The sequence below is a fragment of the Notolepis coatsorum genome (assembly GCF_963971535.1).
Source record: "Notolepis coatsorum genome assembly, chromosome: 6".
NCBI lineage: Eukaryota > Metazoa > Chordata > Actinopteri > Aulopiformes > Paralepididae > Notolepis > Notolepis coatsorum.
This window is the reverse complement of record NC_140170.1, coordinates 158,381,771-158,409,616: the sequence shown is the minus strand read 5'-3', so window position 1 is coordinate 158,409,616 and position 27,846 is coordinate 158,381,771. Positions and strand designations below refer to the sequence as shown.

General features: G+C 46.5%; 1 protein-coding gene across 2 annotated transcripts in view; it reads right to left on the bottom strand.

The window, feature by feature from the left end:
- LOC311229990 (interferon-induced GTP-binding protein Mx-like) overlaps nt 1-14,392 on the bottom strand; it is a 103,174-nt gene extending 88,782 nt beyond the window's left edge. The window contains exons 1-2 of one of the 2 annotated variants that reach the window (XM_084316115.1): nt 14,232-14,392; nt 13,536-13,745 (exon numbers count right to left, since the gene is read on the bottom strand). In XM_084316115.1, the coding sequence (XP_084172241.1) occupies nt 13,536-13,725 (190 nt within the window). In that variant the 5' untranslated portion in view covers nt 13,726-13,745; nt 14,232-14,392. The remainder of the gene's footprint in view (nt 1-13,535; nt 13,746-14,231) is intronic. The other variant, XM_084316114.1, reaches the window with a different exon arrangement.
- Between the last annotated feature and the right edge of the window lie 13,454 nt (nt 14,393-27,846).

Genomic DNA, 27,846 nt, shown 5'->3' with positions numbered 1-27,846 from the left:
TGCATCACGCGAGCCTACCCGAGTATACCTGTTAAAATGACAAATGGCATTGACACTTTAATCGATTAAGCACCCGTTTGTTTTATAATGCTTACTCAACAGACCACAGTGTTGTTGATAAATTACGTCATATGGTATCGGAGCGCAGCATTAGAGGGTACTCGCCGATACCGATACCAGCATTTTAGCCAGTATCGGCGGCTTTTCCGATACTGGTATCGGTATCGGAACAACTCTAGGTAGTACAGGTACAAATACAAAAAAGGGGTGGGGGCTGTTGTGTAAACCTTGTACTCTTTAGTTCACATATAATAAGAGACGGAGGGTTGACTGTTTACTAGTAGGTACCGTGCAACATACAAACATGTCCGTGTAGCAACGCGAGCCCATAGCTTACAGGATAGGGGCCCGGGGAGGGAGCTCTGTGTGTGTGTGTGTGTGTGTGTGTGTGTGTGTGTGTGTGTGTGTGTGTGTGTGTGTGTGTGTGTGTGTGTGTGTGTGTGTGTGTGTGTGTGCGCGCGCGCGCGCAGACAGAGAAGTCAGAGGAATAACGACCTGTTGAATGCAACTACGGTTCAATAGATTCAATTAGTTTAAGATATTGAACTGTAGTTACATTCAACAGGTCGTTATTCAATAGATTAAATTAGTTTAAGAATAAAAAAATAAAAAAATAAATACATTTTAAGAGAATCTTAAATACATAATTTTATTTAAGTGTAGGCTATATTAAATTAAATGACAATCAGAAATGTCAAGTTGCATGTTGTTATTCTAACCAGCTTAGTTCTGTTGCATTTCCAATGTATTTATTCAAATTATATAAAGCAGGAATTGATAAGGGAATCGATAAGCAGAATCGATAAGGGAACCGTATCGATAAAATCTTATCAATTCCCATCCCTAATCTTCAGGCTGCCAGAACGCAGTTCCGTGTGGATGAAAGGTGCATACGATCAAATACTTTGCCTGATACAACCGAAATCGGTTTCGTCTGGACATGGCCTGAGAGGCAGCAGTTTGTCTATAGTGGTGATAATGATAGTCTCCAGCTGCCCAGGAAGCTCATCACTCACTCAGTTCTATTTCGTGTAGCTCTCGCTCAGCGTCTATTGCACATATTCTCACTCCAGTGCTGTGCACTGAATAAAAACTCACAATGTACCTTTACATACCAACATCCGTCTGGCCACACCCCCATCTGCCACCTATATAAGCAGGGGTGTGGCCACACACTCATCTCCTTTTTCACTTTCACCACAATAGAGTGCCTGTATACCAGTCACTTGGCGAGGAAAATAAAGTTTTAGCTGAAGAAAGGAGAACAGAAGAGCAAGGAGATACGTTGACGTTATATCTTTGTTTTCTCTCTCACTATTTTCGAGAAAATACGGCGATAATGTCTTCGTCACTGGGGTGTCTGGAAGATGATGATCATTCTGACCTCCACTGGCTTTTTCGTATTAGGGGCTCGCGTCGCTGATCTACTCCCCACCTGCAGTCCTCCAAAGCTGCGGCTGGATAGGTATTGAACCTCCGGTTCTACAGCTGGACTGCAGGAGGCACCGGCTGTTTGTGAGACATTGGTTGCCTCTGGGCTGGGTGAGTGATGTTTTGCTATGCGGGCGCCGGTTGTACTGCTAATGCTATGGGGGTTAGCTGCACAATTTTACGAAGGCCGGCCCCAGATTGGGGTCCTTTGTTCGGCCTATTAGACGACGGATGGAGGATCCTGGTTTGAAGCCCATAATGTCAAACTAGTGGGCCGCGACCGAGATCTGGTTTAAACCCGGGGTCTCCGAGCGGATTCTTCTCTGTCCCGTGTAGGCCCCTTCTTTCAAATGAATGAAAGATTAAACCCTAATCACGAGGAAAAGTGGGTCTGGATCTTCTTTATCGGTAGTTCCATGCTCAAGTCGGCTGCAGCCCATACGGGAATTGTGCCGACTCCGCTGTGTGTCTGTTAAATCACCGTTGAGAACTGTGTTGACATTTCTTTTTCTCTTCTCTCTTAGGATGAGGAGGGAATCAGACGGCGGCCTGTCTGAAGTGTGGCTTATTATGTTATTGTGTACAGTTCAGGTGATAGCTGCTTAGCTTGCGTGCTAGTTGTGGGGCCTACCTGTTAGCCAGTTAGCTGTTAGCTGCGGCGCTAGCTCGTTGCGTTCACTAGGCTAGGAACTAGGGATGTCCCGATCCGATCACGTGATCGGGAGCGGCGCCGATCACGTGCTTTTCAGAGGATCGGGGATCGGGAAAAAATAATAATAAAAATCGGCAGTCAAAAAAATAATTATTCAACAAACATGACCATGTCCACGTCTTAAACTCATACAGAGGCCTTAGTTTTGGTTTTAAATTACATAGAATATATCATCATTAATGTATTTATTGTCACACAGAGCAGAATAATTGTCCACAACAAACACATTCCCTTTAATTTACACCGTTGCAACAAACACATTCCCTTTAATTTAGACCGGTGTTCTGCCACAACAACACGTCGCTCCCGAAACACGGTTAATATCCACTGACTTGAGCAGCTAGACTTAATGTCAGAGGTTTGGAACTAAGCATTTTAAAATAGAAAGTCAAGCCAGTTGCAATGTTTGCAAGGAGGACAGGCTGGAGGCGAAGTTTTCAGACTAACTTTTCACCTGGAGGATAACGTCAATTATTTGCTGTGACTGAGGATTATCGTCTGCGTTTCAGACCAGAATGGACCATTACGTAAGTCGAACACTGAATGTATACTAATGTGCAAACATATATTGAAACTTTTAATATTTCTCATATGAAGCAGAAGCACATTTCTCAGGGTGAATGTAATAACAAAAGCCTCCGCGCTCGCGCCCCGGACTATAGGCAACAGAGGGGCTTGTCTCGCTCCGCCAGTTTGACAAAAATGCGTCAAAATTGATTACTAATGTGAAAGATCGGATCGGAAACGATCGGATCGATAGATATTTAAAATCACATGATCGGGATCGGATCGGGAGCAAAAAAAGGCGATCGGGACATCCCTACTAGGAACGTTAGCTTGTTGCTTTCAGTCGGGAGTGACTGTTAGCTTAATGCTACACTGTTGAACATTACTGTGAGAATAACAAGCCTTAACACTCTGACTACGACGTCATCTTTGACAGAGGATGTTAGTCGACCCTACACCGGGTGCCCTGCCAGCGAGGACTTCTTCAACATGGAGAACGGCTCCAAATATGTATACAGACACTCCAATCGGTAATAACCATGCCTTTAAGCCATCCACTATGGACCAAGGGTTTGCACAGTGGAAGGTGAAGGGTATAGGGAGCTTGAAGGACTTGTACCAAGAGGGCCAGTTCCTATCATTCGAGCAACTGAAGATCAAACACGATTTACCGTCAACACATTTTTTCCGCTATCTACAGATACGGAACTTCGTAAGGACTCATGTAGATACATGGTCAGACATTCCTCAGCATCAAGCACTGGAAAATATAATTAATGTTAGACCAGGTAGTAAAGGGGCGGTGTCAAAAATATACCAGACACTTTTCAATCAGGTAACAGTTAGCACAGAAAGATACAGGACTGAGTGGGAGTCAGAACTGGGGATACCCCTCAATGAGGAATTCTGGGAAACGTGTCTTACAAATATTCACCGGTGCTCTGTAAACGTTAGAATCAACTTGATTCAATTTAAAGTGATACACAGGTTGCACTACTCAAAGGTGAAAGTGAATAAGATGTATCCTAGCGTATCAGCACTGTGTAACAAATGTAAAAATCAAGATGGTACCCTTACACATCAACTCTGGTCTTGTCCCAACTTACACATGTTCTGGTCTGATATATTTGACTTTTATTCAAAAGCTTTTAATAAACAGTGGGAACCCTGCCCCTTAGTGGCCATTTTGGGATATAGTGACAATGTCACTAAGTATTCTGAAAATGAAAAAAGGCCGATATATCTAGGTGCTGTGTTGGCTAAAAAGCTCATTTTGAGACTTTGGAAGTCTGATGCAGCACCTTCATTTGAAATGTGGATGAGAGAGCTGGGTGAGACCGTCTACTTAGAGAGGCTTAGATTTAAAAATACAGGACGGAGAAAGGTGTTTGATACGACATGGGGACCGGTGTTGGACTACTTAAGGGTCTGAGGGAGGATGAAGAGGATATATAAGTTCAAAATGTTACTCATATTACAGCAATGTCTGAAGGTATATTCTCTGTTGTGTCTTGGCTTTTGGCCTTTTTCTAATGATATATAAAATGAAATATAAGTTCAAAAGGTCACTCATATTACAGTAATGTCTGAACTGAAGGTATAGTCGCTGTTGTGTCTTGGCTTTTGGCCTTTTTCTAATGCTCTGTTTTTTATTTATTTTTTTGGTCTCTTTTTTATTTCCCAGCAAAAATCTAGCTTATTTAACTATCCTGTTTATATGTATGTATGGACCCGCCAAAGGAAAGAAAGAATGTTTATTCTTACTTTGAATATCTTTTGTTATATGCCGCTGGACAATTGTTTTTGAACAAGAAAAAAATAAGATTGCATGTGTGCATCAATATGGAATGTAACTAAAGTAATGTGCAATAAAAATACTTATTAAAAAAAAAACATGGAGAACGGCGGCTGGGTGGCGCGTCGGGCATTGCCCTCGTTACCAACGCAGGAGACGCCGGGTTCGACTTCGGCTGTCCCCGTTATCCAGTGTTTTGCAGTCCTCTCAGCCTGCGCTCAAGGTGTAGGTAGGAGTCCCGCTGGACTTAACACTTCTTCTTTCCTTCCCTTCTAAATGTTTTGTAATAACGATGTTTTCCAAAACGTATGTTGCTGCCTGCAATACATTGAGGATACGACGTGTGTTGTGTGTGAATTGTCTTGTCACTGGTATAGGTTCTCTCTACCTAGAAAATCTGCGTTGTTTTTTACGTGAGTAAAAATGAACTGGTTTAGTTGTGATGAGAACATGTGTGTTCATGTACCGTTAGTGACGTGTTTGAGCTCACAACTAGTGGGTTATTTAACCTGCAAAGCTATGCTTAGTGACATGTGATCGAGGAGTAAGTCCTTCTCTCAGCCTGTGATGACAAATAAACAGGTAGCGTGTTCACATGTTCACAGGGCAGTACCTGTTCAACCTAGTCGTATCAAGGGTAAGGTAGGGAGGGGTGATTTTCCCCCCTTCCTCTCAAACAGGTTGTTTACAATATATTGTGTCACTATGTTTGTGGGGATACGATGTAACCCTCAGCTTAAGCTGCTGGGGTTGTGCTCCTGCTTGAGAAAACGATTTTTTCCTAGGGAAAAGGTTGTTTTGGTCGCTGTCATATGTGCTTAGCAAGGCCTGTGACCAATACATAATCGAGGACTTATGTCTTCTCTCGTTATGAAAAACGACGTTCCTCTGTAGTGAGAGTGTACTTTTGCCTTTTTTGTTGTGATGAAGGGTTGTGTGTGTCGTTGAGATCCACAACTGGGTTAGGTTTTGGCCCACAGAAGCACATGTGTAAGTCTGGTACCGGGGCTCTTAAAGGGGCCCTCTCTGTTCTGTGTTTTTTCGTTGTAAAAATCAGATGGCTGTTTTCTCTGGGTCTGTGTTTTTTCTTTGTAAAAATCAGATAGCAGGTTTCGCACATGAGCTATGTGAAGCTGTTAAACGCTTCATGTAGCATGCTATGACTGGTGTCATGGCTCTACTTTGTCATTACATCGTATCAGGGATGAGGGGTCGTAAAGGGGTGAACTGGTAAACCTTCCTCCCCTTTTCTGATTAGTCAGGGGTTAAAACCCCCTGTCCTTCGGGCTTCCTGTCACGTTGCTGGTTCGGCACGTTACAGGGTAGGGGGGGGGGGTTTCCTGGTCCCACGCCCTGAAAGATTGTGCATGTGCACCGCGGAAATTCCCCCGCCATAGAGTACGTCACTGAGCGTGTTTCTATTGGTAAGACTTCCGTGAGTTGTTCAGGTTCCATGTTATGGATCTGTTTCAGGGAGTTTTCAGAGCCTCCTCCTCACAGAGCTCTTCCTCAGGGAGTGTCAGAGCCTTCTGTGAGTTCGGACCCTCCCTCCCAGTGAGGGAGCCTCCTCAGAGTTTCAGAGCCTCCTCCTCAGATTGTCAAGGTGAGTAGAACTTCAAAAAGGAGTTCTGCTCTGTTGTATGTGTATTCGATTCAATTCAATTCGATTATTGAGCTTGGTGGGTGATGCAACACAGTAGAGATGTGGTTCTTCTGCTCTGCTCCCTACTGGTAGTGTGTGTATTGGGTCAGAGCCTCCTCCTCTGGTGTTCGGAGTCTTCTCCTCGAGGAGTTCAGAGCTCCTCCTCGGAGAGTCCTAACCCAATTGTTACATAGCTCAATGTTGCAATATATCTTTTCAATCTATACAGCTCATGTGGGAAGTCTCTCTGGGGGTTCCCCGTCCTCTCCTTTTTGGAGTAGGTGGACGGGGTATTGTTTAGGGTTCCCTGACTCCTCGCCTTACAGCAGGGCTATTCAACTAAATTGTTCAGGGGGCCACATTGTCAGAAACCCAAGGGGCCAGGGGCCGGACTGCCACGGTGCCTCCCCGTGCTATGAATATATGTACACTTGACACATTTACATCATTTACATTTAGTCATTTAGCTGACGCTTTTATCCAAAGCGACTTACAAGTTCTGTACGACAAGCCATCAGGAAGGGCACAACTCTATCAGCTGAGCAACAATGTTCATCAAAGTGTTGAGTGCTACAGTGTACAGTGACACAACACGCAACCACATTTTCACAACTTTTATTTAACTACATTGCAAAAGTAGTATACTTTTCAAAAAAAGTGCTTAATTTATGTGCCACATCTGCAACATCTCCTCTCCTGCAAAAAGTGCTTCATTTATGACTGTGCAACAACTGCAACATCTCCTCTTCAACATTTCAATATAAAAATAAAATAAAAAACAAACAAGTGCATGATGTGCATCTGAACATTCTAACATCAACACTTGAACAAAAAAACACATTTATAGTGCAGCTGAGCTTGTGAAAAAGTGCTTCATGTCTGTGCAACAACAGCAAATCACAGCATCTTATTAGCACTTATTGTCGACTCTTAACTCTCAAACATCAGGGGGGTGGGGGGCAGACAGGCCTAGCCTACATACACACATCTAATGAGAGCGATTGCACTTCTTTGACTGGGCAATGGCAGAGAAAGAGGGTTCATAGGAAGTGAGGGCTACCCGCAAACAGTGATGCAAATGCTCATTTGTCAAGGAGGCATGGTTGCTTGTTTTAATGGCATTCATGTGAGAGAAACTGGATTCACAGGTGTATGTTGAGCCAAACATTGTTAGCACAGATATTGCCAGCGTTTTTATTTTGGGGAATGTCTTGACATGAATTATCCAATTATCCAAAATGTTGTGGTGGATTCATTCTCAAGTGCCTGCTTCAGAGCAGATGATGCTTGCATGTCAATTATTTCAAGTTGCAGGAGACCTTCATCAATGTGAAGTGATGCAAGGAACTCTTGTCCTTTTCTGGAAATAGCAGCTACATTGGCAAATGGGTTGCTCACAAAATGCATCAATTCTCTGGACATGTCAAATTCATCAAATCGACTTGCAAAGTTTTCCCTCAATTTATCAATGAAATCTGTCATTAATTGAGTGACGTTTGGCTCAATTGTGCGTGTTAACGTTGACATGAAAAGAAAAAAGTAAAAAAAAAAAAAAAAATATTAAAAAGAAATTTAATTTTTTTATTTTTTTTTATTATCATGTAATCTTTGGCGGGCCGGTCAGAATCATCCCGCGGGCCGGATCTGGCCCGCGGGCCGCCAGTTGAATAGCCCTGCCTTACAGGTCTGTTGAGTCATGGGTTTCCCCCCGTCATAGGGGTACATCGCTCACCGTCCCCTCTTATGAAGTGTGGTTGACGGGGTGGTGTTTCCCTCAGCCACGTCGCATGGGACCCATGTCCGTATTATTTTTCTTTTTTCTGAAAAAATTTAAAATAAAAAAAGCGGCTTCTTGTCGTTCCCCCAGGCGGCTTGGAGGAACGGTATCTGGTGTCTTGTTAGACTATCCATTGATGTGTTTTGTGTCTCGACGTGTACACATAGTGCTGGCCCTGGGTGTTTCTGATAGGAATCACGCATGAGGCTTGCGCGCCTTGGTTGCTCATCATTGAAACAGCGTTTTTATGGGGCAACTGGGATGGAGTTTGTCTCTTCCGAGCGCCAGTTTCGACGAATTCTCGTTCATATCTGGGGGATGTTAACGGAATAGATCAAAACATAGGTAGAGGGGTCTCACGCCCTTGGGGTGGGCCACTAAGCGCGGTACATAAGAGACCGTCTGGGTGGCGCCCTCTATATTGTTTTAGATCGACACGCGTACCTACCCCCCTCCTAGTGTTGGGGATGTCGGCGTGATTAGGGCACGGGACTGGTTCTGGTCACGCCGGTCCAGATCAGTTAACCCGTTGTCCGCCGGGGACGCAGATCTGCTGTTCTGGTACCCTGAGGGACTTGTGCTTTTCTCAGGGGGAAAAATGCCGGGTCGGCCCGGGTGTCACAGGGTTTTGACGTTATGGAGATGTTCGTGGTTGTGTTACTACGTATTACCCCTCACTGTTGCTTGGTCCATGTTGTGTTGTACCTTGAGCTGCGCTAAGGGGGCCTGGTCCTTCTCCATTCTTTTCGCCCCTCTCTTCTCCCGCTTACGCATGGCTGAGAGGGGGCTGTTGAGGTGGTTTTTTATAGAACTCCTCTGGCATCCCTGTGTACGTCCCGGTTCGCCGGGCCCGGTCCGAAGTTGTTTTCGTCGACCCGTAGGCCTGAGATAACCCCTTTTTTTAAACTAAAACACTTGTACTGCGGTATAGCCAGTGTATACCCGCAGGTGTGTTTTGGAGTTTTTTCCTGAGGGGTTATAGGAACAACCACCTCATGTTGAACCAAGAGTGGGTTGATTCCCTGGTGTGTTGGAGCGGAGTCAACTCCCGGGTTACCCGTTTGAGTGTGCCCCTGCACGTTCATGACGTCTGCCAATCGTGTCAGCCTTCTCTGCCTCGGCCCTCTAGAGTCGGGTTTTTCAGTCAGTCAGTCACTCACCCGGTCAGTCAGTCAGTTACTCAGTCTGGCAGTCAGTCAGTTACTCAGTCTGTCAGTCAGTCAGTCTTCGTCACAGAACCTCAGGCTCAGTCTCTCTCCCTCCTCCCTGTTTCCTGCCCTACAATAGATTTCTATGTCTGTCTGTCTGTCTCTCTCTCTCTGAGTGTCTGTCTGTCTGTCTGTCTATCTGTCTGTATGAATGCATGCACACTCAGTCACTTACTCAGCCAGTCAGTCAGTCAATTAGTCAGTCAATTAGTCAGTCACTCACTCAGCCATTCTGTCAGTCACTCAGCCGGTCAGTTACTCAGTCAGTCTGTCAGCTAGTGAGTCACTCAGTCACTCTGTCTGTCAGTCATTCTGCCAGTCAATCAGTCAGGGTAGTCAGTTTGTCAGTCAGTCAGTCAATTAGTCAGTCAGTCAGTTACTCAGCCAGCCAGTCAGTCAGTCAGTCTTCATCACAGAGCATTAGGCTCAGTTTCCCTCCCTCCTCCCTTTGTTTCCTGCCCTAGATTTCTGTCTGTCTGTCTGTCTGTCTGTCTGTCTGTCTGTCTGTCTGTCTGTCTGTCTGTCTGTCTGTCTGTCTGTCTGTCTGTCTGTCTGTCTGTCTGTCTGTCTGTCTGTCTGTCTGTCTGTATGCACACTCAGTTAGGGATGCACCGAATGGGAAATTCTTGGCCGAAACCGATACCGAAAAAACAGTTGGCCCAAAACCGAATGCCGAAAATGATTCATAGAATAGATTTTTTTTACCAATGTTGTGGAACATTATGATTATGGAAAAATATATGATTATGGCAAAACTTAACTTAAATAATAAATAATCACTATTATGGGTCCATAAAACATTTATTCAGCACTTCTGAATGCATACAGCACATTAATTCCATCTTTTCTCTGGCTGCCGCGGCGGACATCTGTGCTCTACTGAGCGCACCTTTCTAGTCCCCAGTTGAATGTGCTCTCTTGACTCGGCACAGTAGACGCGCGACGTGTATGCTCGAGAAAGATTATATTATCAACGACAGACAGCGTCAATGTGAGAAACACTATCCCCCCCCCCTCTCGCTCTGAATAATATGCATATTAGATCACTCAGTGATTAACCGCGACGGGCATATAGTAAATAAGGATGTTAAAGACGCATTTATTGGACGCGTTGCACGCAGAGTTTACATAGAAACAGCGCGACTCCCGACAGCGCGACATCATCACAACAACACGCGTTAGTTTACAGGTTGTTTCTGTTTCGGTATTATATTTTCGGTGAAAAAACTCTTTTGGCCGAAAGCCAAAGGCCATTTTTTGCCATTTTCGGTCGAAAACTTTCGGTAGCCGAAATTTCGGTGCATCCCTACCAGGCCACGTGAGCGGATCGGCGCGGCCGAGAAATCCGCTTTTCGCTCTTTAAAGCTTGGTCCGCTCCGCTAATCGATCATGTTGACCCCGCCCCCAAGTCGCTCTCCGCTCGCTCCCCGCTCACCTTGAATCGAGCCCCGCGCCAGATCGCTCGGCAGATTTTTTTTTTTTTTTGGAGCATGGTGTAAATTAGCTCAAACTACAACAGTCTACACCCCCTGGGCCCCTTAACAATTGTTTGTATTGAGCCGCATTGTAATTGTACCCATTCTGCAATGTTAAATAACGTTGTTTATCCATTCACTAGCCCTATTAAGCGATGATAGGCTAGCCGAGCCACAATGCTATGGTCGCTGCCATTAACGTTAGCATGTAAGCTAACGTCAACAACAATGGCGTCGATACTTTTTCTAACAGGAGTGAGTGTGGGCGTCTCTACAGTGACAAAGCCTGAACCGGATATCACAGGTTCACCCTTCTCATTGGTTGAAAATGGCCTTCATGTTTGTACATCGCCATCTGTTGCTTTGGCATTGTACTGCATGTATATTACATCAACAGTGTTAAACCACTGTGAGCGACCTGGAGTGGATTGGAGCGGAGGAGAACTCTCGCTCCGGACGTCGCGCCGACCCATTTTAAAACCCACTCCTCGCTCACGTCAAAACCGCCCGCTCCGCGCCCCGCGCCGCTCACGCTCCGATCCGCTCACATGGCCTGATCCCTACACTCAGTCAGTCACTCAGTCACTCACTCAGCCATTCCGTCACTCACTCAGCCATTCCGTCAGTCACTCAGCCGGTCAGTTACTCAGTCAGTCTGTCAGCTAGTGAGTCACTCTGTCTGTCTGTCAGTCACTCTGCCAGTCAGTTACTCAGTCAGTCAGCCAGCCAGTCAGTCACCCTGTCAGCTTGTCATTCAGTCAGCCAGTCTGTCACTCAGTCAGTCAGTGACTCAGTCAGTCAGTCAGTCAGTCACTCAGCCGGTCAGTCAGTCAGTTACTCAGTTTGTCAGTCAGTCAGTCACTCAGTTTGTCAGTTGTTGCTATTGTTATGCTATTTGTAACTGAGGGGTACAATTCCCTGACTGTATTGATAAGTATGGTATCATTAAACCACTACCGCTTTATGTACTTTAATTACTGGCCATACAGTACATAATATATGAATATGATGAACACTTCCCACATTGAATCGGTTCCACACAAAGGTATAATCAAGTATTTATTGCAGCAAAAGGTACATAATATACTTCTATATTATACTTTGGATGCGCTTATAAGGCAAAGGAATATGCGTAGGCAAATCAATAATGAATGTCCATTCTCTGGTTACGCAGGAGGTAATTATACAACCTGAATCTTAGGGAATTATATCTATGGTACACTAGTAATATATAGCGGGAGATACTGGAAGGGTCCCCCCGGTTGTAAGCCAGCAGGGGTAGAGGATCTGTCGGTAGTAGAGAGTCTGGTCAACGATGACTAAGGAGACTCCAAGTACAGGAGACGGTGCAATAGCCTCTTGATCCACAGACGAATACAGCTGTTCTCCGTAGACTGTAGCTCCACAGTGAAGAAAGCTAGCCGGCCTCAGGCTCTCTGAGGCGCCGACTCGACCTGGCTCCTCACAGGGTAAATCCCACACGTGTAGGCGTCGGCGATTCTCCGCTCCATAAATCACAGGACCAAAGCAAATATAATCCAGCCGCAAAGGGCTATGTAGTCGTCGGGTAGATTAATCCAGTGTACATGTCCACACGGTTCTCGTCTAGGTCTCCTCGGGTGAAAGCGCCATGAAAGCAGCCCAGCCTGGATAAGCACTCTAGCTGATACGAGGAAGCGTTGGTGATGCTGGTCACTGTAGAACTTTAGCCGCACGATACACTATACACAAATAGACTATTACTGACTTAATAGAAATATGTCGCACTCGACGGTATAGCGCCAAACTCTGACAATTCAGTTATTAATTCGCACGCGGTCTCAATGCTCTATTTGGGGCCAAACAGGCCATACTTCACCGCACGGAGTATCGTGGGTGAGGCTTCAACTTATTGGGTAACTCTGGACTTCTGACTAAGTGCTTCTGTATTCACCTGCGCCATATTTATATGCACGGCGAACAATCTAGTGCCAGCCTCATTTCTGTCTCGTAGCCCTGGGCAAGGCCGGGCATGCACAGACATGTCTTGATGGTGACTTTGAACCTGACTCTGGAGGCACGACTCTGGCGCCTGTGGACCGCTGTCCAATAGGAGAATGAAATATTATGGTCTGGGCTAAAGGGATATTCCGTGTATATGTACAAGGAATATACAAGGGATATCAAACGATATACAAATACTACGCAATATATATCAATCAATAAATATATATATTCGGTTTAATCTGATCCTTTGTAACACTATTGTTATACAAAGACAAGTAGCCAGGTGAGTAACGGTACTTGGCGCACGGCACGACGACTCGAGTGAAAGTTGTGGAACTCATTTTTGTGTGCATGTGCGTGCTTCTGCTCAGAAAGGAGGTGGAGCTGCCCCTGCTGACCAGTTTAACCTGTTTAGTGGTTTGTTTTGGGTGAGACCGCTGGGCTGTTTGTTATAATAACTGGTGTTATTTATCTAATAGCCTTCAAAAATATACTACATTCATGAGGCAGAATTATTACAATAGCCGATAATACATTTTCCCAATGATAAATCCCTATGGAAATGTCCAAACCCAACCCCCTCCAATGTACAATCCCCCCCCCCCCCAACCCGCCTACCCCCCCACCCAACCCAACCACCTCCAATGTACAGTTTCTTCCCCCTCAAATGTATATACTCTCTTTTTAGACTATTTTTGTACTGTGTGTAATGTGCAAAGTTAAATTGATGTTCAATTGCAGTGTCTACTTCACTAAAAACCTGTAAAAATCCAATTCAGATTTTTGTTTTTCTTGTGTATAATAACAGTTTGATACACACTCAAAACATACAGTAAAGTTAAAACAATAACAGATATTGAAAGCTGAAGTAGTTCTGAAAAAATTGTGAAAAGCACTTGAGAGCAATAACAACTAAATATTCCCAGGCGGACTGTTTCTCACCTTTTCCTCTTGGTAAAGCGACTCCTGACAGCGCCTCCAACACGGAACTCTTCCCGGAGCTCTGATCCCCAATCACAGCTATTGCAGGCAGCGCCAGATCCTTCTCAACACCCAGGGACCGCAAGGAGTCGATCAGGTCGATGCAGGGGCGCACTTTCTCTTCGAAATGTTGGTTCAATGTGTTAGCCATGTTATGCTGACTGACCGTCTCTGAGGGAAATATGAATACGGTATTGCCACATTAACGACGTATTCAAAAATACAGGCGCGTGTAGAGAACAAGTGAACAACTCACCCCATCGTTGTTGTAACCATTTCGATTGTGTCTTTTTTCTATTTTCTTTTGAAGGAATTGTGCAGCACTGTAGGCAATAGGCTGCACTGCAGGCATATTCGTAAATGCGAATATAAATTGTGATTATCTAGATCTGATGTTTAATTAATTTAACATAGTTTATATTCAGTTGTGGTGGCAGCCTATGGAAATAAGTTAGCAAGCTGCTGCTGTTTTTTTTTGCGTTGATTGGTGGGTGCAAACCAATAAACTAGCAAGATAGTGTGTGTGTAACAATTGAACTGGCCTATAGTGTATTGTTGGAAAAATTATTCAAAAAAAAAAAAAGTATATCAAAGAGATGACTCGCCCTGATGTCGTTGACTAGCCTCGATTTTCCAGACCTACTGTATATTACCCACCTTCAAAGACGACGTTCCACCGGCTCCTCTGTCAACAGGAGTGCAGACACTGAAGGCGCAACAAGCACATGCAGCCAAACGGCTTCACGAGAAATAGATTCTTAACTAATAGTTTCGCTTTCGATTTCGGAAAAGTGAAATGTAAAGGGGAACATCACCCGAATTAATCATTCAAATATAGTATTTCCACTGCCTAGGAAAGTTCAATCAGTATTTGCGAACACGATCTACTCTCTCCCAAAGCCAGGAACCAGAGACGTGATAATCAAACTTGTGATGTCATCGGGTATAATTTACACCATATAAAGTCCGGAGTTGCTCCACAAACAATGGTTTTGTGTGGACCCACCGAATCTTTGTTTGAGTAAATTATATATTCTTTTTAAATAATTGTAAGCAATATCAGTGATATTCAGTATAATGGCAGTCGTTCTCATGTGATATTAATATTAATAAATTTTTAATTAATTAATAATTTATTATTAATTAATATTAATATCACGACTGCCATTATACTGAATATCAGCACGGCTGTGATTAGGATCTGACATGGACAACACACATAGACACTGTGGTAAAAAAAAGACAAAGCAGCGCCTCTATCACCTGAGACAATTAAGGAAGTACAGAGTATCGGGGAAGATACTTCTACTCTAAGAAGATAGAGAGCTGTATGATTGATTGATTGATTGAAAATTGTATTAACAGATTGCAGAATGGGTACAACATGGTTGTAGTTCCCCTTTATCAGCTCATTTCAGCTATCGATTTCTCGTGATGCTCTGTGACCGTGTCCATACATGACAAGACAAGAGACTAAGTCAAAAGCAAAGATAAACAAATAAATAAATAAACAAACATTAGCCTAATTATAAATGATTACTCTTGTTGTTATATTATATTCTAATACTAATATCAATACAATTTATTATATATAATAATAATAAAAAAAAACATAAATGAATCACTCAATCTACAATAATGTGGTGATTAGTTATAAGAGTTAAAATAGTCCCACAGTGTGCCTCTAGTTTTCCTCTTTGCACTGTGGAAGAGTGATATGATGACCCCAATATCTGTGTGCTGGTTCATTGAAGTGAAAAAGAGTAGTGGCCTATACTTAGAATGCCATGACCTGTGTAGCCACCAGTGAACTAGAAATAGCTGAAAATTGCATTCCCCATGTAATCCCAATAATCCCAACAAGTGACGTTACAGCCATGCAAACCTTATGTGCAATTCCCATCTACAACCACGAGGTGGCCCTGTTTTACCAGATATAATAGCATAAACCCCTCAGGCATGAGAAAGGTGAGCTATTTGTCTATATCAGATAGTCTACTCTAGAGACAGCATGCCATGAACTATAGTAATTAACTAGTGTTAAACAGCCATTTATTACCAATGGTTCTGGTGTTAACCATTCACCACAAAGGCGAATAAAAAATGTAAAAAGGTGAAAGGGGGATATGGATGTAAATAGGGTGAATCTGATGCCTTTGTAGATTTGTGACTAGAATTGTTATTTTGAATGTTTTTAGATTTAGACGTTTTGTATCTCTTGGTTTGCAGTGGTTTTATTTAGCATGTTTTTGATTTGTATTGTAAATTGTGGACGGTTCCTTAATTGTGTTTTTATCTGATGACTAGATGGTGCATTTATATAGCACTTTTATCCAACTTTTTGTTCCTCACATTCACACACTGACGGCGAAGGCAACCATGCAATATGCCAACCTGCTCATTGGGAGCAATTAGCGGGTAAATTGTCTTGCTCAAGGACACTTCGACACGCTGCTCGGGAGGAGCGGGAATCGAACTGGGAACCTTCCGACATACCTGAGCCACTTAGATACTACACTTGATCTTAGTCAAAAGGCCGAGAAGCGATGTTTGTATATAAGATCTTTGTGTATAAGATCTTACCTCATGGCAACAGCAGAGCAGCTGGATGTGGGTCAGTTGGTCAGATGAAGATGAGGCAGTTTTCTTATCAGTCCTGGACTATGGTACTGGACTACCCAAAGCTGTAAAGGAATGTGAATCACTACCCACTTTCAAAAACACTCTCAAAGAACACCTACGGGAGACTGCAATTCGAAACTGGCCCCTACAAATGTCTTAACCCAGTTGTACAGTAAATTACCAAGTATGGCTTTGTCAGTATTCCAATGTACAGAGTACAGTGTCCCCCCCCCCCCTCCAATGTACAGCCCCCACCCACCAACCCCACCCCACCCACCCAACCTCCTCCAATGTACAGTTTCTACGTCAAATGTATATACACTCTTTTTCTGGACACTTTTTGTATCACAAACAGTACTGTATTTGCAAATCTGATATGTCATAAATGTATAGATGTAGCAGTACTGTCTATCTGTATGTCATGTATGTCATATATGTTATGATGAATTGAAAATGGGGGACCCTGATGTAAACAAGACGAAAGTCTTTCTCTGGTCTGCATCCCCTTAACAATCGTATGTATTGAGCTGTACTGTACTCTACCCATTCTGCAATCTGTTAATACACTTTTCAATCAATCAATCAATCAATCAATCAATCAATCAATGGTGATGTAATAATAGGCATGCTGCGGCCTCAACTCTTAAATCCCAGGACTCTGTCTATCTGTCTATCACTCTGCCCTGAGATTCATCACTAATGATAGATAATACCATTTACGACACTCATCACTCTGTCCTTTATGAGAAGGTTGGTTGGTCCTCTCTGACGGAGGCGTGTACCGCTTCAGCAACGGATCCTATTTCCGGGGTTGCCCTGATTGGCCGTGACGGCCACGTGACACGCCGCGGCCACGCCCCACGGCAGCAGACACGCCAGCGAGAGAGGCCGCCGCTGTGTTGTACTTGAACGCAGACTTGACCTGCCGCGACGCTGGAGTTCAGCTCGAGTTCACTTCGCCTTTCACATCGCAGTCATCAGTTGCAGTCATCCGCGCTGCAATATTAATCACTTTTCAACGTTGCTGTATTTTATTAAGTGCTGTATTTGTATTTTATTAAGTGCTGTATTTTATTTAAGTGCTTATAACGTAACGTAACGTACGCTGGAGTTCAGCTCGAGTTCACTTCGCCTTTCACATCGCAGTCATCAGTTGAATGTATGCCTTTCAAATGTTAAATGATAAATGATTAAGCGTGGCGCAATGTGAAAGGCAGTGGGGCACAGCTCTGCACTCGGGAGATGTGGCGCGACAATGAGAAGCATTTTGGATAAAAGTATTCTGTACTTCTGTATGACAACAATGTATGCCTTTCAAATGTTAAATGATAAATGATTAAGCGTGGCGCGATGTGAAAGGCAGTGGGGCACAGCTCTGCACTCGGGAGATGTGGCGCGACAATGAGAAGCATTTTGGATAAAAGTGTTCTGTACTACTGTATGACAACAATGTATGCCTTTCAAATGTTAAATGATAAATGATTAAGCGTGGCGCGATGTGAAAGGCAGTGGGGCGAGTGATTAAACAGCTCTGCACTCAGAAAAAAAATGTGGCGCGACAATTGCTGCTGCTGCACTGGCGTTGAAGTGGGGAAGCGGCAGTGAAACACAAGCAGCCTCTGCGTTTTGCCGCGGCGTGTCACGTGGCCGTCACGGCCAATCAGGGCAACCCCGGAAATAGGATCCGTTGCTGAAGCGGTACACGCCTGACGGAGAGGCGCAACAAAACAGTGGTATTTGTTCATTATACTACATCATTATTGGAATGGAATTGTGGAACCTATGGAACCCGTTCTAGTGACTGGCTGGTCCTTAAGGTCCCAGAGTTTGCTCTGAACAGGGTGAATCTGTATTTTGCTATGATGCCTCTAGCTCAGCATTTCCCAAACTTAGGGTCGTGACCCAAAATGGGTCGCGGACCTGTTTTTATTGGGTCGCCAATAAAAAATAATAATTGTTGTGAAGGATCAGATTAAACCGAATATATATATTTATTTATGGATATATATTTAATAGTATTTGTATATCGTTTGATATCCCTTGTATATTCCTTTGTACATATACACTGAATATCCCTTTAGTCTACTACAGCCCATAATAGTTCATTCTCTCATTGGACAAGAACCTGGCGCCAGCAGACAAGCCCCTTGAGTCAAGTTCAATAGTGCCGACGAACATGTCCCAACTAGCCCCGGTTCCGCGTAGGAATACGGCTACCGAAATACGAATGGTACTATTTGTTCACCGTGCATATAAATATGGCGCAAGTAAAGTAGAACTTTCTTTTAGTCCATTAGTCCTTTACCCTCCAACCTAGTAACAGACGTGAAGCCTCACCCACGACCCACGTGTGGTGCAGTATGGCCTATTTGGCCCCAGAATAGGCATTGAGACCTTGTGTAAATTCATAGCTGAATTGTCATAGTTTGGCACTGTACCGTCGAGTGGGACGTATTTCTATTAGGTAATAATAGTCTATTATGTATGGTGCATCGTTCGGTTAAAGTTCTAAAGTGAGCAGCACCCCCATCGTTTCCTCGCGTTATCTAGAGTCTTAGCCAGGCTGGGCAGACCACGTGTGGTGCTTTCATCCGAGGAGTTCTGGGCGAGGACGAGTGGACCTGCACATTGGATTACCTACCCGGACGACCGCTGAGCCTATACGGCATGGAATATCTATTTGCTTTGGGTGCTTTGATTTGTGGAGCGGATAACAGCCAACGCCGGTGAGTGTTGGAATTACCCCCGAGAGGAGCCCAGGTGAGACGGCGCTCAACCCAGACCGAGGCCGCCTCGCTTCTCCTTCGTTGTGGACCTACAGCCTACAGCTACCGTCTACAAGAGGGCCCAAGTGTATTCATCTGTGGATCAAGATCCTGCGGGCACTGTGTTCTGTACCTGAATTCTCCCCAGGAATCGTTGGCCAGATGGGATGCAGCTGACGGCTCTCCAAACCCCCCCCCCCCCTACTGACTTACAACCAGCAGGACCCCTTTAGTATCCCGCTATAATCCTTAAGTACCATCGCTATAGTTCCCTAAAGAACCAGGTTGTATACTTGCTTCCTGCGTAACCAGAGATTGGACATTCAGTGTTGATTTGCCTACGAATACTCATTTGCCTTACAAGTGCATTCAAATCATAAATGTAATTAAGTGAATGTTGTATATACCTTTTGCTATATTAAACCTTCGACTGTTATATTTGTGTGGACCTGATTTCATATGTGGGAAAGTGTTCATCATACTTAGATATCGTGTACTGTATGGCCAGAAGTTAAAGTACATCAAGCGGTAGTGGTTTAATGATACCATACTTATCAATACAGTCAGGGAATTGTACCCCTCAGTTACAATTGGTCCTTCGAGCCGGAGGGTAACTAGTGTAATATTAATATAGTGTTATTAATATTGAAATGGCCTATGATGAACACTCCACGAAACGGTCCTCCTAACGTAGAACGCCCGCGGCGCAGACGACAGACACCTCAGTACTTAGAGGATTACGCTGTCAGTCAACTACCTAGCCTTCTACAGACGGTAAACGCGGTAAAAGTAGAAAGTAAAATTATGTCTGACCTTAACGACCAGGTTACCCCGACCACAGAGGCCCTAGTGGGTTCTAATGTAACTGACCAAGCTCACGGTGGGGACCAGGAGGGAACAGACATGCCTTTACCCCCCGCCAATACCGAAGAAGTAGTCCCCGACCAGCTCCGGGAGGAAGACAACCCTCCAGAGGTGGAACCCTGCACGGAACAAGATGAGGAGAGCGCCGAGGAGATAGAGCTCCAGGACTCCCCAACGAGTACAGCCAGGAGCGGCTCACCTCTACAAGCGTCTTCCCCCAGCGAGGCGGAGAGGATGCTGTCACAGGCGTTCCTCGTCAGCCTGACAGCCTCTACCGAACGCGATCGACTCCAGGGTGAACGCGATCGACTTCAGGGTGAACGCGATCGACTCCAAACACAGCAACGGAGCGAAGAAGAGCACATACGCCTGGAGATGAGACGCCTTCAGACGGAAGAGAATATGGCAAGAGACCGGTCCGACACCCAGCGCGCCGCTGACAATGCCCAAAGAGGAGCAGAGCGCGACATCGCTCTCATCCAGCGCGAAGCCGAGCGCGACAGACTACAGGGCGAGCGTGACAGACTACAAGCGCAGCTAATGGAGCAGCTGATCACCAAGGCAACACCCTCTCCCTCCGCCAGGGGTTCAAGGGCCTCGTCGAGACAACAGTCAAGGGCAGCATCCCCTAACCGACCAAGCGACCCTGAACTTGACCATCAGAGAGAGCCTATACCCCCCGCAGACCCCCTTCCCCGACCGGTCCAAGCGAGACCCAGCTACAAGGAAGGAGCAGCATACACTGCGGAGAGGCTAAATAAACGACTACAGGATCTAGAGGACCTGACAGAAGAGGAAGAGGGAGAGGAGGAGAACCAAGCCCGACGACAGCACAGTACTCCACCGGACCAGGAGGTCCAGTACAGCCCAGGCTATACCCCCGCGGCGCTGCGCTACAGACCCCCGACTCTATTCATGGGTGAGCATGACGCACGACCAGCCCCGAGGAACAGCACCTGGACCAGCGGGCCATGGTACCCTGCCGGTACCAGCCCACAGAGAGGCGCAAGAGGAGACTCGCCTAGGAGGCCTCTCTCCCAACGCTCACCGATGTGCCAGCCATCCACGGCGTCATACATTGGCACACCGACGTTTCCAGACTTCACCCATGAGAATCGAGCACAGTACACGGAGCTCCGGATGTGCTTAGAGACAATGATGGTGGATGTCGTTGACGAACGCCACAAGTATGCAATATTACTGAAGCACCTGAAAGTACCCCGAGCGCACAATATAGCGCTAGCCTATGCCACCTCTACGACCCCATACACCGCGGCTCTAGCAGCGCTGGACCAGAGATATGGACGTATATGGGATTACGTAATCCAAGAGATAAGGCATATTGACCGCCTACCCCCAGCAACAGACAATCGCTCACTAGACGACCTGTCTATAAAAGTGCAGTCCCTGGTAGGGATGCTGGGAGCGCAACGAGAAAAGGGTATGCACGAGCTATACGCCAACTCTAACGTCGAGAGGATTTTAGAGAAGCTGCCACCCGCCAGACAAGATCGCTTTAGGCGGCAAAGAGACCACCGTGATCCTAACGGTCCCGAACCATCCCTCCTCGATTTAGCCGACTTCCTGACGAGAGAAGTCAGCAGCCTACGCTTGGATACATTCGTGCGGAGCACACCAAGCTCCAGAGAGGGACCTAGGAGAGTAAACGATGGAAGAAGATCAGTGACTGTCATGCACCAATCAGAATCAGTACCGAGCAGTAAGAACCACAGTACCCCCTTGAGAAAAGAGAAGTGGAAGATGGTGTGCCCGTACTGCGAGAAGGAACACTGGCTGTCACAATGTGACCTGTTCAAGAAGATGAATGCAGAAGAAGTGAGTCAATGGATAAAGTCCAACAGGCGCTGTTACCGATGTGCGCGCAGTCACATGGCAGCCGAGTGCCGCCTAAAGAAGAGGTGCAGTCGGTGTGACGGAGCCCACCTAGATGTCCTACACGACAGTAACAGAAGAAAGCCTGCACCTGCACCATCGAGCAGCACAAAGGCAAGTGTCATGTACATTGACCCCGCCAGCAGCAGCGGCGCCCAGGTGCTCTTAAAGGTAGTCCGTGTAACATTGAGCCACCAAAATAAAGTCATGGACACTTACGGCGTCCTTGATGACGGGTCAGAGAAGACCCTTCTCCTCGCATCCGCTGCGGCCCAGCTGGGACTGCGGGGGAGCGAGAACCAGATGACGATTCGGACAATAAGAAGAGATTTAAAGACGATAAAAGGCGAGAATGTCTCCTTCACTATCGCAGCAAGCGGGCAGCCAGAGAGACGGTATAGGATTACAAATGCTTTCACCAGCCAAGAAATAGGACTATCACAGTACACCTACCCCATCGCCAAACTGATGGATAAATATGTGCACCTGCGTCAACTACCTATCCCGCTCATAGACGGTGCCACCCCGACCCTGCTGATAGGCTCCGACCATGCAGACCTCATAGTCCCGATAGACCGGGTCCATACAGGACCCAGAGGCTGTCCTGCAGCAGTCGAGACCCGCCTAGGATGGACATTACAAGGCCCCCTCGCTAAATCTCTCAACCGAACAGCAGCCACTAGCTGCCTCCACTCCAGAGTGACAGAAGAAGACACCACTCTCCTGCAGCATGTCGAGAGGCTATGGACACTAGAGACAATGCCCTTTAAGAACGAAAAGAAAGACATTCGTTCTAAAGAAGACATTTACGCCATAAACCTCCTCGAGCAAGGGACAAAGAGAGTCACAGTCGGCGGAGTGATGAGATACGCAACTCCACTCCTGAGGCGAGAGGGAATGCCCACCTTTCACGCCACGAAAGAAGCTACGGAGCGGTATCTATTGAACACAGAGCGGCGCCTAGCCAAAGACCCCGCTCAAGAGAGTGTGTACCGCGCTGAGATTGAGAAGCTAATCACAGCGAGACACGTAATGAAGATTGACATTAAAGAGGCCGATCAGACGACCGAATCATGGTACGTGCCGCACCACAAGGTCCACCACAACGGCAAGGATCGCATTGTGTTTAACTGCAGCTACCAGATCGGATCCCAGAATCTGAATAAAGAGCTCTTGCCCGGCCCCACACTCGGCCCCTCTCTACTAGGCGTGCTACTACGCTTCCGCCAGGACAAGGTGGCTATCAGCGGGGATATCAAAGGGATGTTCCTGCAGGTGAGACTAGTGGAGGAGGATAAGCCCCTACTGCGGTTCCTATGGAGAGAGAGGATCGGAGATGAGCACCCAGCCATCTACCAATGGGAAGTCCTCCCCTTCGGAACCACATGCAGCCCGTGCTGTGCTGCATTTGCACTGCAGAAACACGTCGCAGAGGACCCAGCAGCAGATGAAGAGGTCCGACACAGTGTGAAGAACAGTTTCTACGTGGACAACTGTTTACAAAGCGTTTCGACCCAAGAAGAAGCCGAGGCTCTCCTACTCAAGCTACGCGCCTCCCTGATCAAAGGCGGCTTTGATCTCAGGCAGTGGGCCAGCAGCGACCCGCAAGTATTGCGCAGCCTCTCCCCCGCGGACAAGGCAGCCAGTAGCGAGACCTGGATGGCGACCATCCCAGGAGAAGCCCAAGAAATGACACTAGGACTAGTCTGGCGCTTCAAAACAGACTCGCTCCACTATAGACACAAACCCCTGACCACGGAGCAGGGAAGGTCGACGGCGATACCGACCACCAGACGGAGTGTGTACAGAACACTCGCCAGACAATATGACCCGTTGGGATGTATTCTACCTTACACCACCAGGGCAAAGATGATTGTACGAGCACTATGGGACAAGGACCAGGGCTGGGACGACCCAATACCCGCACACCTTGCCTCCACATGGAGAGAGTGGGAGACGGAACTCCGCTCACTCCCAGGCGTCAACATACACCGCAGCTACTTCCCACCCACAGTGAGGCCAGAGACATGCAAGATGGATCTACACGTCTTCAGCGACGCCTCCGAAGTAGCCTATGGATCTGTGGCCTACTTGCGTGCCCAAGAGAAGGGAGGAGAGATACACACCGCTTTCATCCTGGCTCGCTCAAGAATAGCCCCACGAAAGCAACAATCTATCCCGCGTCTAGAGCTCTGCGCAGCCCTAGCAGGAGCGCATCTAGCCACGTTAATCCAACGTGAACTCACCATCCCGGTGCAAAGAACAATCTTGTGGTCAGACTCTACGACAGTACTCACATGGATCAAGTCTGATTCATGCAGATACAAGGTCTTCGTGGGAGTCAGAGTCACAGAGATTCAAGAGTTAACAGAAGCAGCAAGCTGGCGGTATGTGGACACCAAACACAACCCAGCTGACGTCATCACCCGGGGAATGTCCCTAGATGACCTCACCCGTCACAACATCTACAGTGACGGACCAGAGTTCCTCAAGCTCCCGGAAGAAGAGTGGCCTACGCCCACCCCACGGGAGGCGAGTAAAGAGGAGGCTGAAAACAAGAAACCTATGTTCTGTGGATTGAGCACAGTCGCCTCCACAGACCCCAACATAGATGATTGCCTCACCCTACAGAGTGCGCAGCTAAAGACATTCCTGTGGCACCACCCAGAGATTCAGCCCACCACTGACATTTCAGCAGCTGACTACGAAGAAGCAGAACTTCTTCTACTACAACGAGCCCAGAGAGACTCGTTCCCCGATGAGCTAGACTGTCTACAGGGAGGAAAGCCCGTCCCATCAGACAGCAGACTGCTCCACCTGGCACCCGAGAGTGACGCCCATAATCTCATCAGAGTGGGTGGTCGTCTGCGGAGAGCCCCCGACCTACCGGATGACGTTAAGTACCCGATAGTCTTGAACAGCCGACACAAGGTCACAGAGCTGATCATAAAGAAATACGACGAGGATGTGCACCACGCAGGAGCAGAGAGAGTCTTCGCGGAGATCAGACGTCGCTATTGGATACTTCAAGGGAGAGAAGCAGTGCGACGCTTCCAGCGAACCTGTCTAGACTGCCGAAAGTGGCGCGCGCAGCCCAGCATACCCCGGATGGCTGACCTACCTCCCTGTCGCCTCCGACTCGGCGACAAGCCCTTTCACTCCACAGGCATGGACTGTTTTGGCCCGTTGTATATAAAGAAAGGAAGAGGAACCGAGAAGCGGTGGGGTATTGTATTCAAATGCATGACCACCAGAGCGATACATATCGAACTCCTTCCAACCATGAGCACAGACTCATTCCTTATGGCCTTCCGAAGATTCACATCGCGGAAAGGAAAACCGTCTACATTGTTGTCTGATCACGGGACAAACTTCAAAGGCGGAGAAAGAGAGCTGAGAGAGAGCTTCCAAGCTATGGGCCCAGAACTTAAGACCCACCTCGCTCCATCCCAGATTGACTTCCAGTTTAATCCCCCGAACGCACCTCACTTCGGTGGAACTTGGGAACGAGAAGTACGTTCAATAAAGACAGCCCTGTACGCCGTGCTTGGGGCCCAGACTGTGGCGGAAGAAGTCCTAATGACAGTCCTCACGGAGATCGAGGGAGTATTGAACTCCAAGCCCCTCGGTTACGTCTCAAGTGATGTAGCAGATGTCGACCCAGTCACCCCCAACACACTCTTGATGGGGCGGCTGGACCCCGCGCTACCCCAGACAATGTACAGGCCTGAAGAAGCGAACGGCCGAAGAATGTGGAGGTACAGTCAAGTACTGGCTGACAAGTTTTGGAATAGCTTCCTACTCCACTATCTACCGTCTCTACAGACCCGCCAGAAGTGGGTAAAAGAGAGAGACAATTTGACAGAAGGAACAGTCGTCATGATTATCGACCAGTCACTACCCAGAGCTATGTGGCCGGCTGGCCGCGTAAGCAAAGTGATCACCGGTGCCGATGGCAAGGTCCGAGCAGCTGAAGTGCTCGTCCAAGGGCGGACTTACACACGACCCGTGGCGAGGCTAATAGAACTGCCAAGACTCCCAGACACTATCGATGACGACCATGACCCCACGACTTTGTGAGTTGACTGACCCTTACAGCGGACCTTGAGTGGTAGACAGTGCGGTTAATCTGTCTCTGCTTAGCTAATTAGGTGGGACTAATTAGGGGGCGGCTGTTGTGAAGGATCAGATTAAACCGAATATATATATTTATTTATGGATATATATTTAATAGTATTTGTATATCGTTTGATATCCCTTGTATATTCCTTTGTACATATACACTGAATATCCCTTTAGTCTACTACAGCCCATAATAGTTCATTCTCTCATTGGACAAGAACCTGGCGCCAGCAGACAAGCCCCTTGAGTCAAGTTCAATAGTGCCGACGAACATGTCCCAACTAGCCCCGGTTCCGCGTAGGAATACGGCTACCGAAATACGAATGGTACTATTTGTTCACCGTGCATATAAATATGGCGCAAGTAAAGTAGAACTTTCTTTTAGTCCATTAGTCCTTTACCCTCCAACCTAGTAACAGACGTGAAGCCTCACCCACGACCCACGTGTGGTGCAGTATGGCCTATTTGGCCCCAGAATAGGCATTGAGACCTCGTGTAAATTCATAGCTGAATTGTCATAGTTTGGCACTGTACCGTCGAGTGGGACGTATTTCTATTAGGTAATAATAGTCTATTATGTATGGTGCATCGTTCGGTTAAAGTTCTAAAGTGAGCAGCACCCCCATTGTTTCCTCGCGTTATCTAGAGTCTTAGCCAGGCTGGGCAGACCACGTGTGGTGCTTTCATCCGAGGAGTTCTGGGCGAGGACGAGTGGACCTGCACATTGGATTACCTACCCAGACGACCGCTGAGCCTATACGGCATGGAATATCTATTTGCTTTGGGTGCTTTGATTTGTGGAGCGGATAACAGCCAACGCCGGTGAGTGTTGGAATTACCCCCGAGAGGAGCCCAGGTGAGACGGCGCTCAACCCAGACCGAGGCCGCCTCGCTTCTCCTTCGTTGTGGACCTACAGCCTACAGCTACCGTCTACAAGAGGGCCCAAGTGTATTCATCTGTGGATCAAGATCCTGCGGGCACTGTGTTCTGTACCTGAATTCTCCCCAGGAATCGTTGGCCAGATGGGATGCAGCTGACGGCTCTCCAAACCCCCCCCCCCCCCTACTGACTTACAACCAGCAGGACCCCTTTAGTATCCCGCTATAATCCTTAAGTACCATCGCTATAGTTCCCTAAAGAACCAGGTTGTATACTTGCTTCCTGCGTAACCAGAGATTGGACATTGAGGCTGAGGTTACACCTTTCGTATCATCTTCGTATTGTTTTCTTATACGTATCGCCGCGTATCGCCGCGACGTCATGCGCCTCGAGTCACACTTTCGTTTTTTTTTCGTTTTTGTCAGCCAAGCACACTGATGTAGTACACTGCCAAAGCAGTAGGTGGCAGTAGGTGGCAAACATGAAGGCAATTTCAACCAATCAGAACGAATGTGCCAATACACTTCCTGGTGGAAGCTCCAGCAAAATAAAATGTCAATAAGGCAGGCGCCTATGCCGCGCCACCATCTTGCTTTACTCAATGCAGCAATAATTTTTCAGCAAAGCCTAATAAAAGTGCAATAAACAAAACGGATACATTCACTGTGTGTTCTGCCTGTCATTTGTTGATGAAACAAAACTAACATCAACACAAGTGACCACCAAGAGCGGATAGTTTAGGCTAAAAAACGATCGGTAGCATTGTAGCATTGTTAGCTGCATGCTAACGTCAATGGAGTATGCCATTATAACAATATAGCATTGTGGCTAGAAGCTAACGTTAGCTCACGCTACTTAGCCAGCATCAAAACTGATGATATCGCGAGCTATCAGTAGTTAGATAACATTAGAGACAACGCTGTGTGTATTAAACAAAGGTGAATAGATGACTGGGCCATTTTGTTTAATGCTTCTTAAGTTGAAAGAGGAACTCTGAGCTAACAGAGTCTGAATCCTGATAGCTCACGTTAGCCAGCTGCTCATGCAATCGGTAATGCTAGCAGAATGAATGGATGTAAACTTTATTTAACATATTGCATATGGGTACAATACAATACGGCTCAAT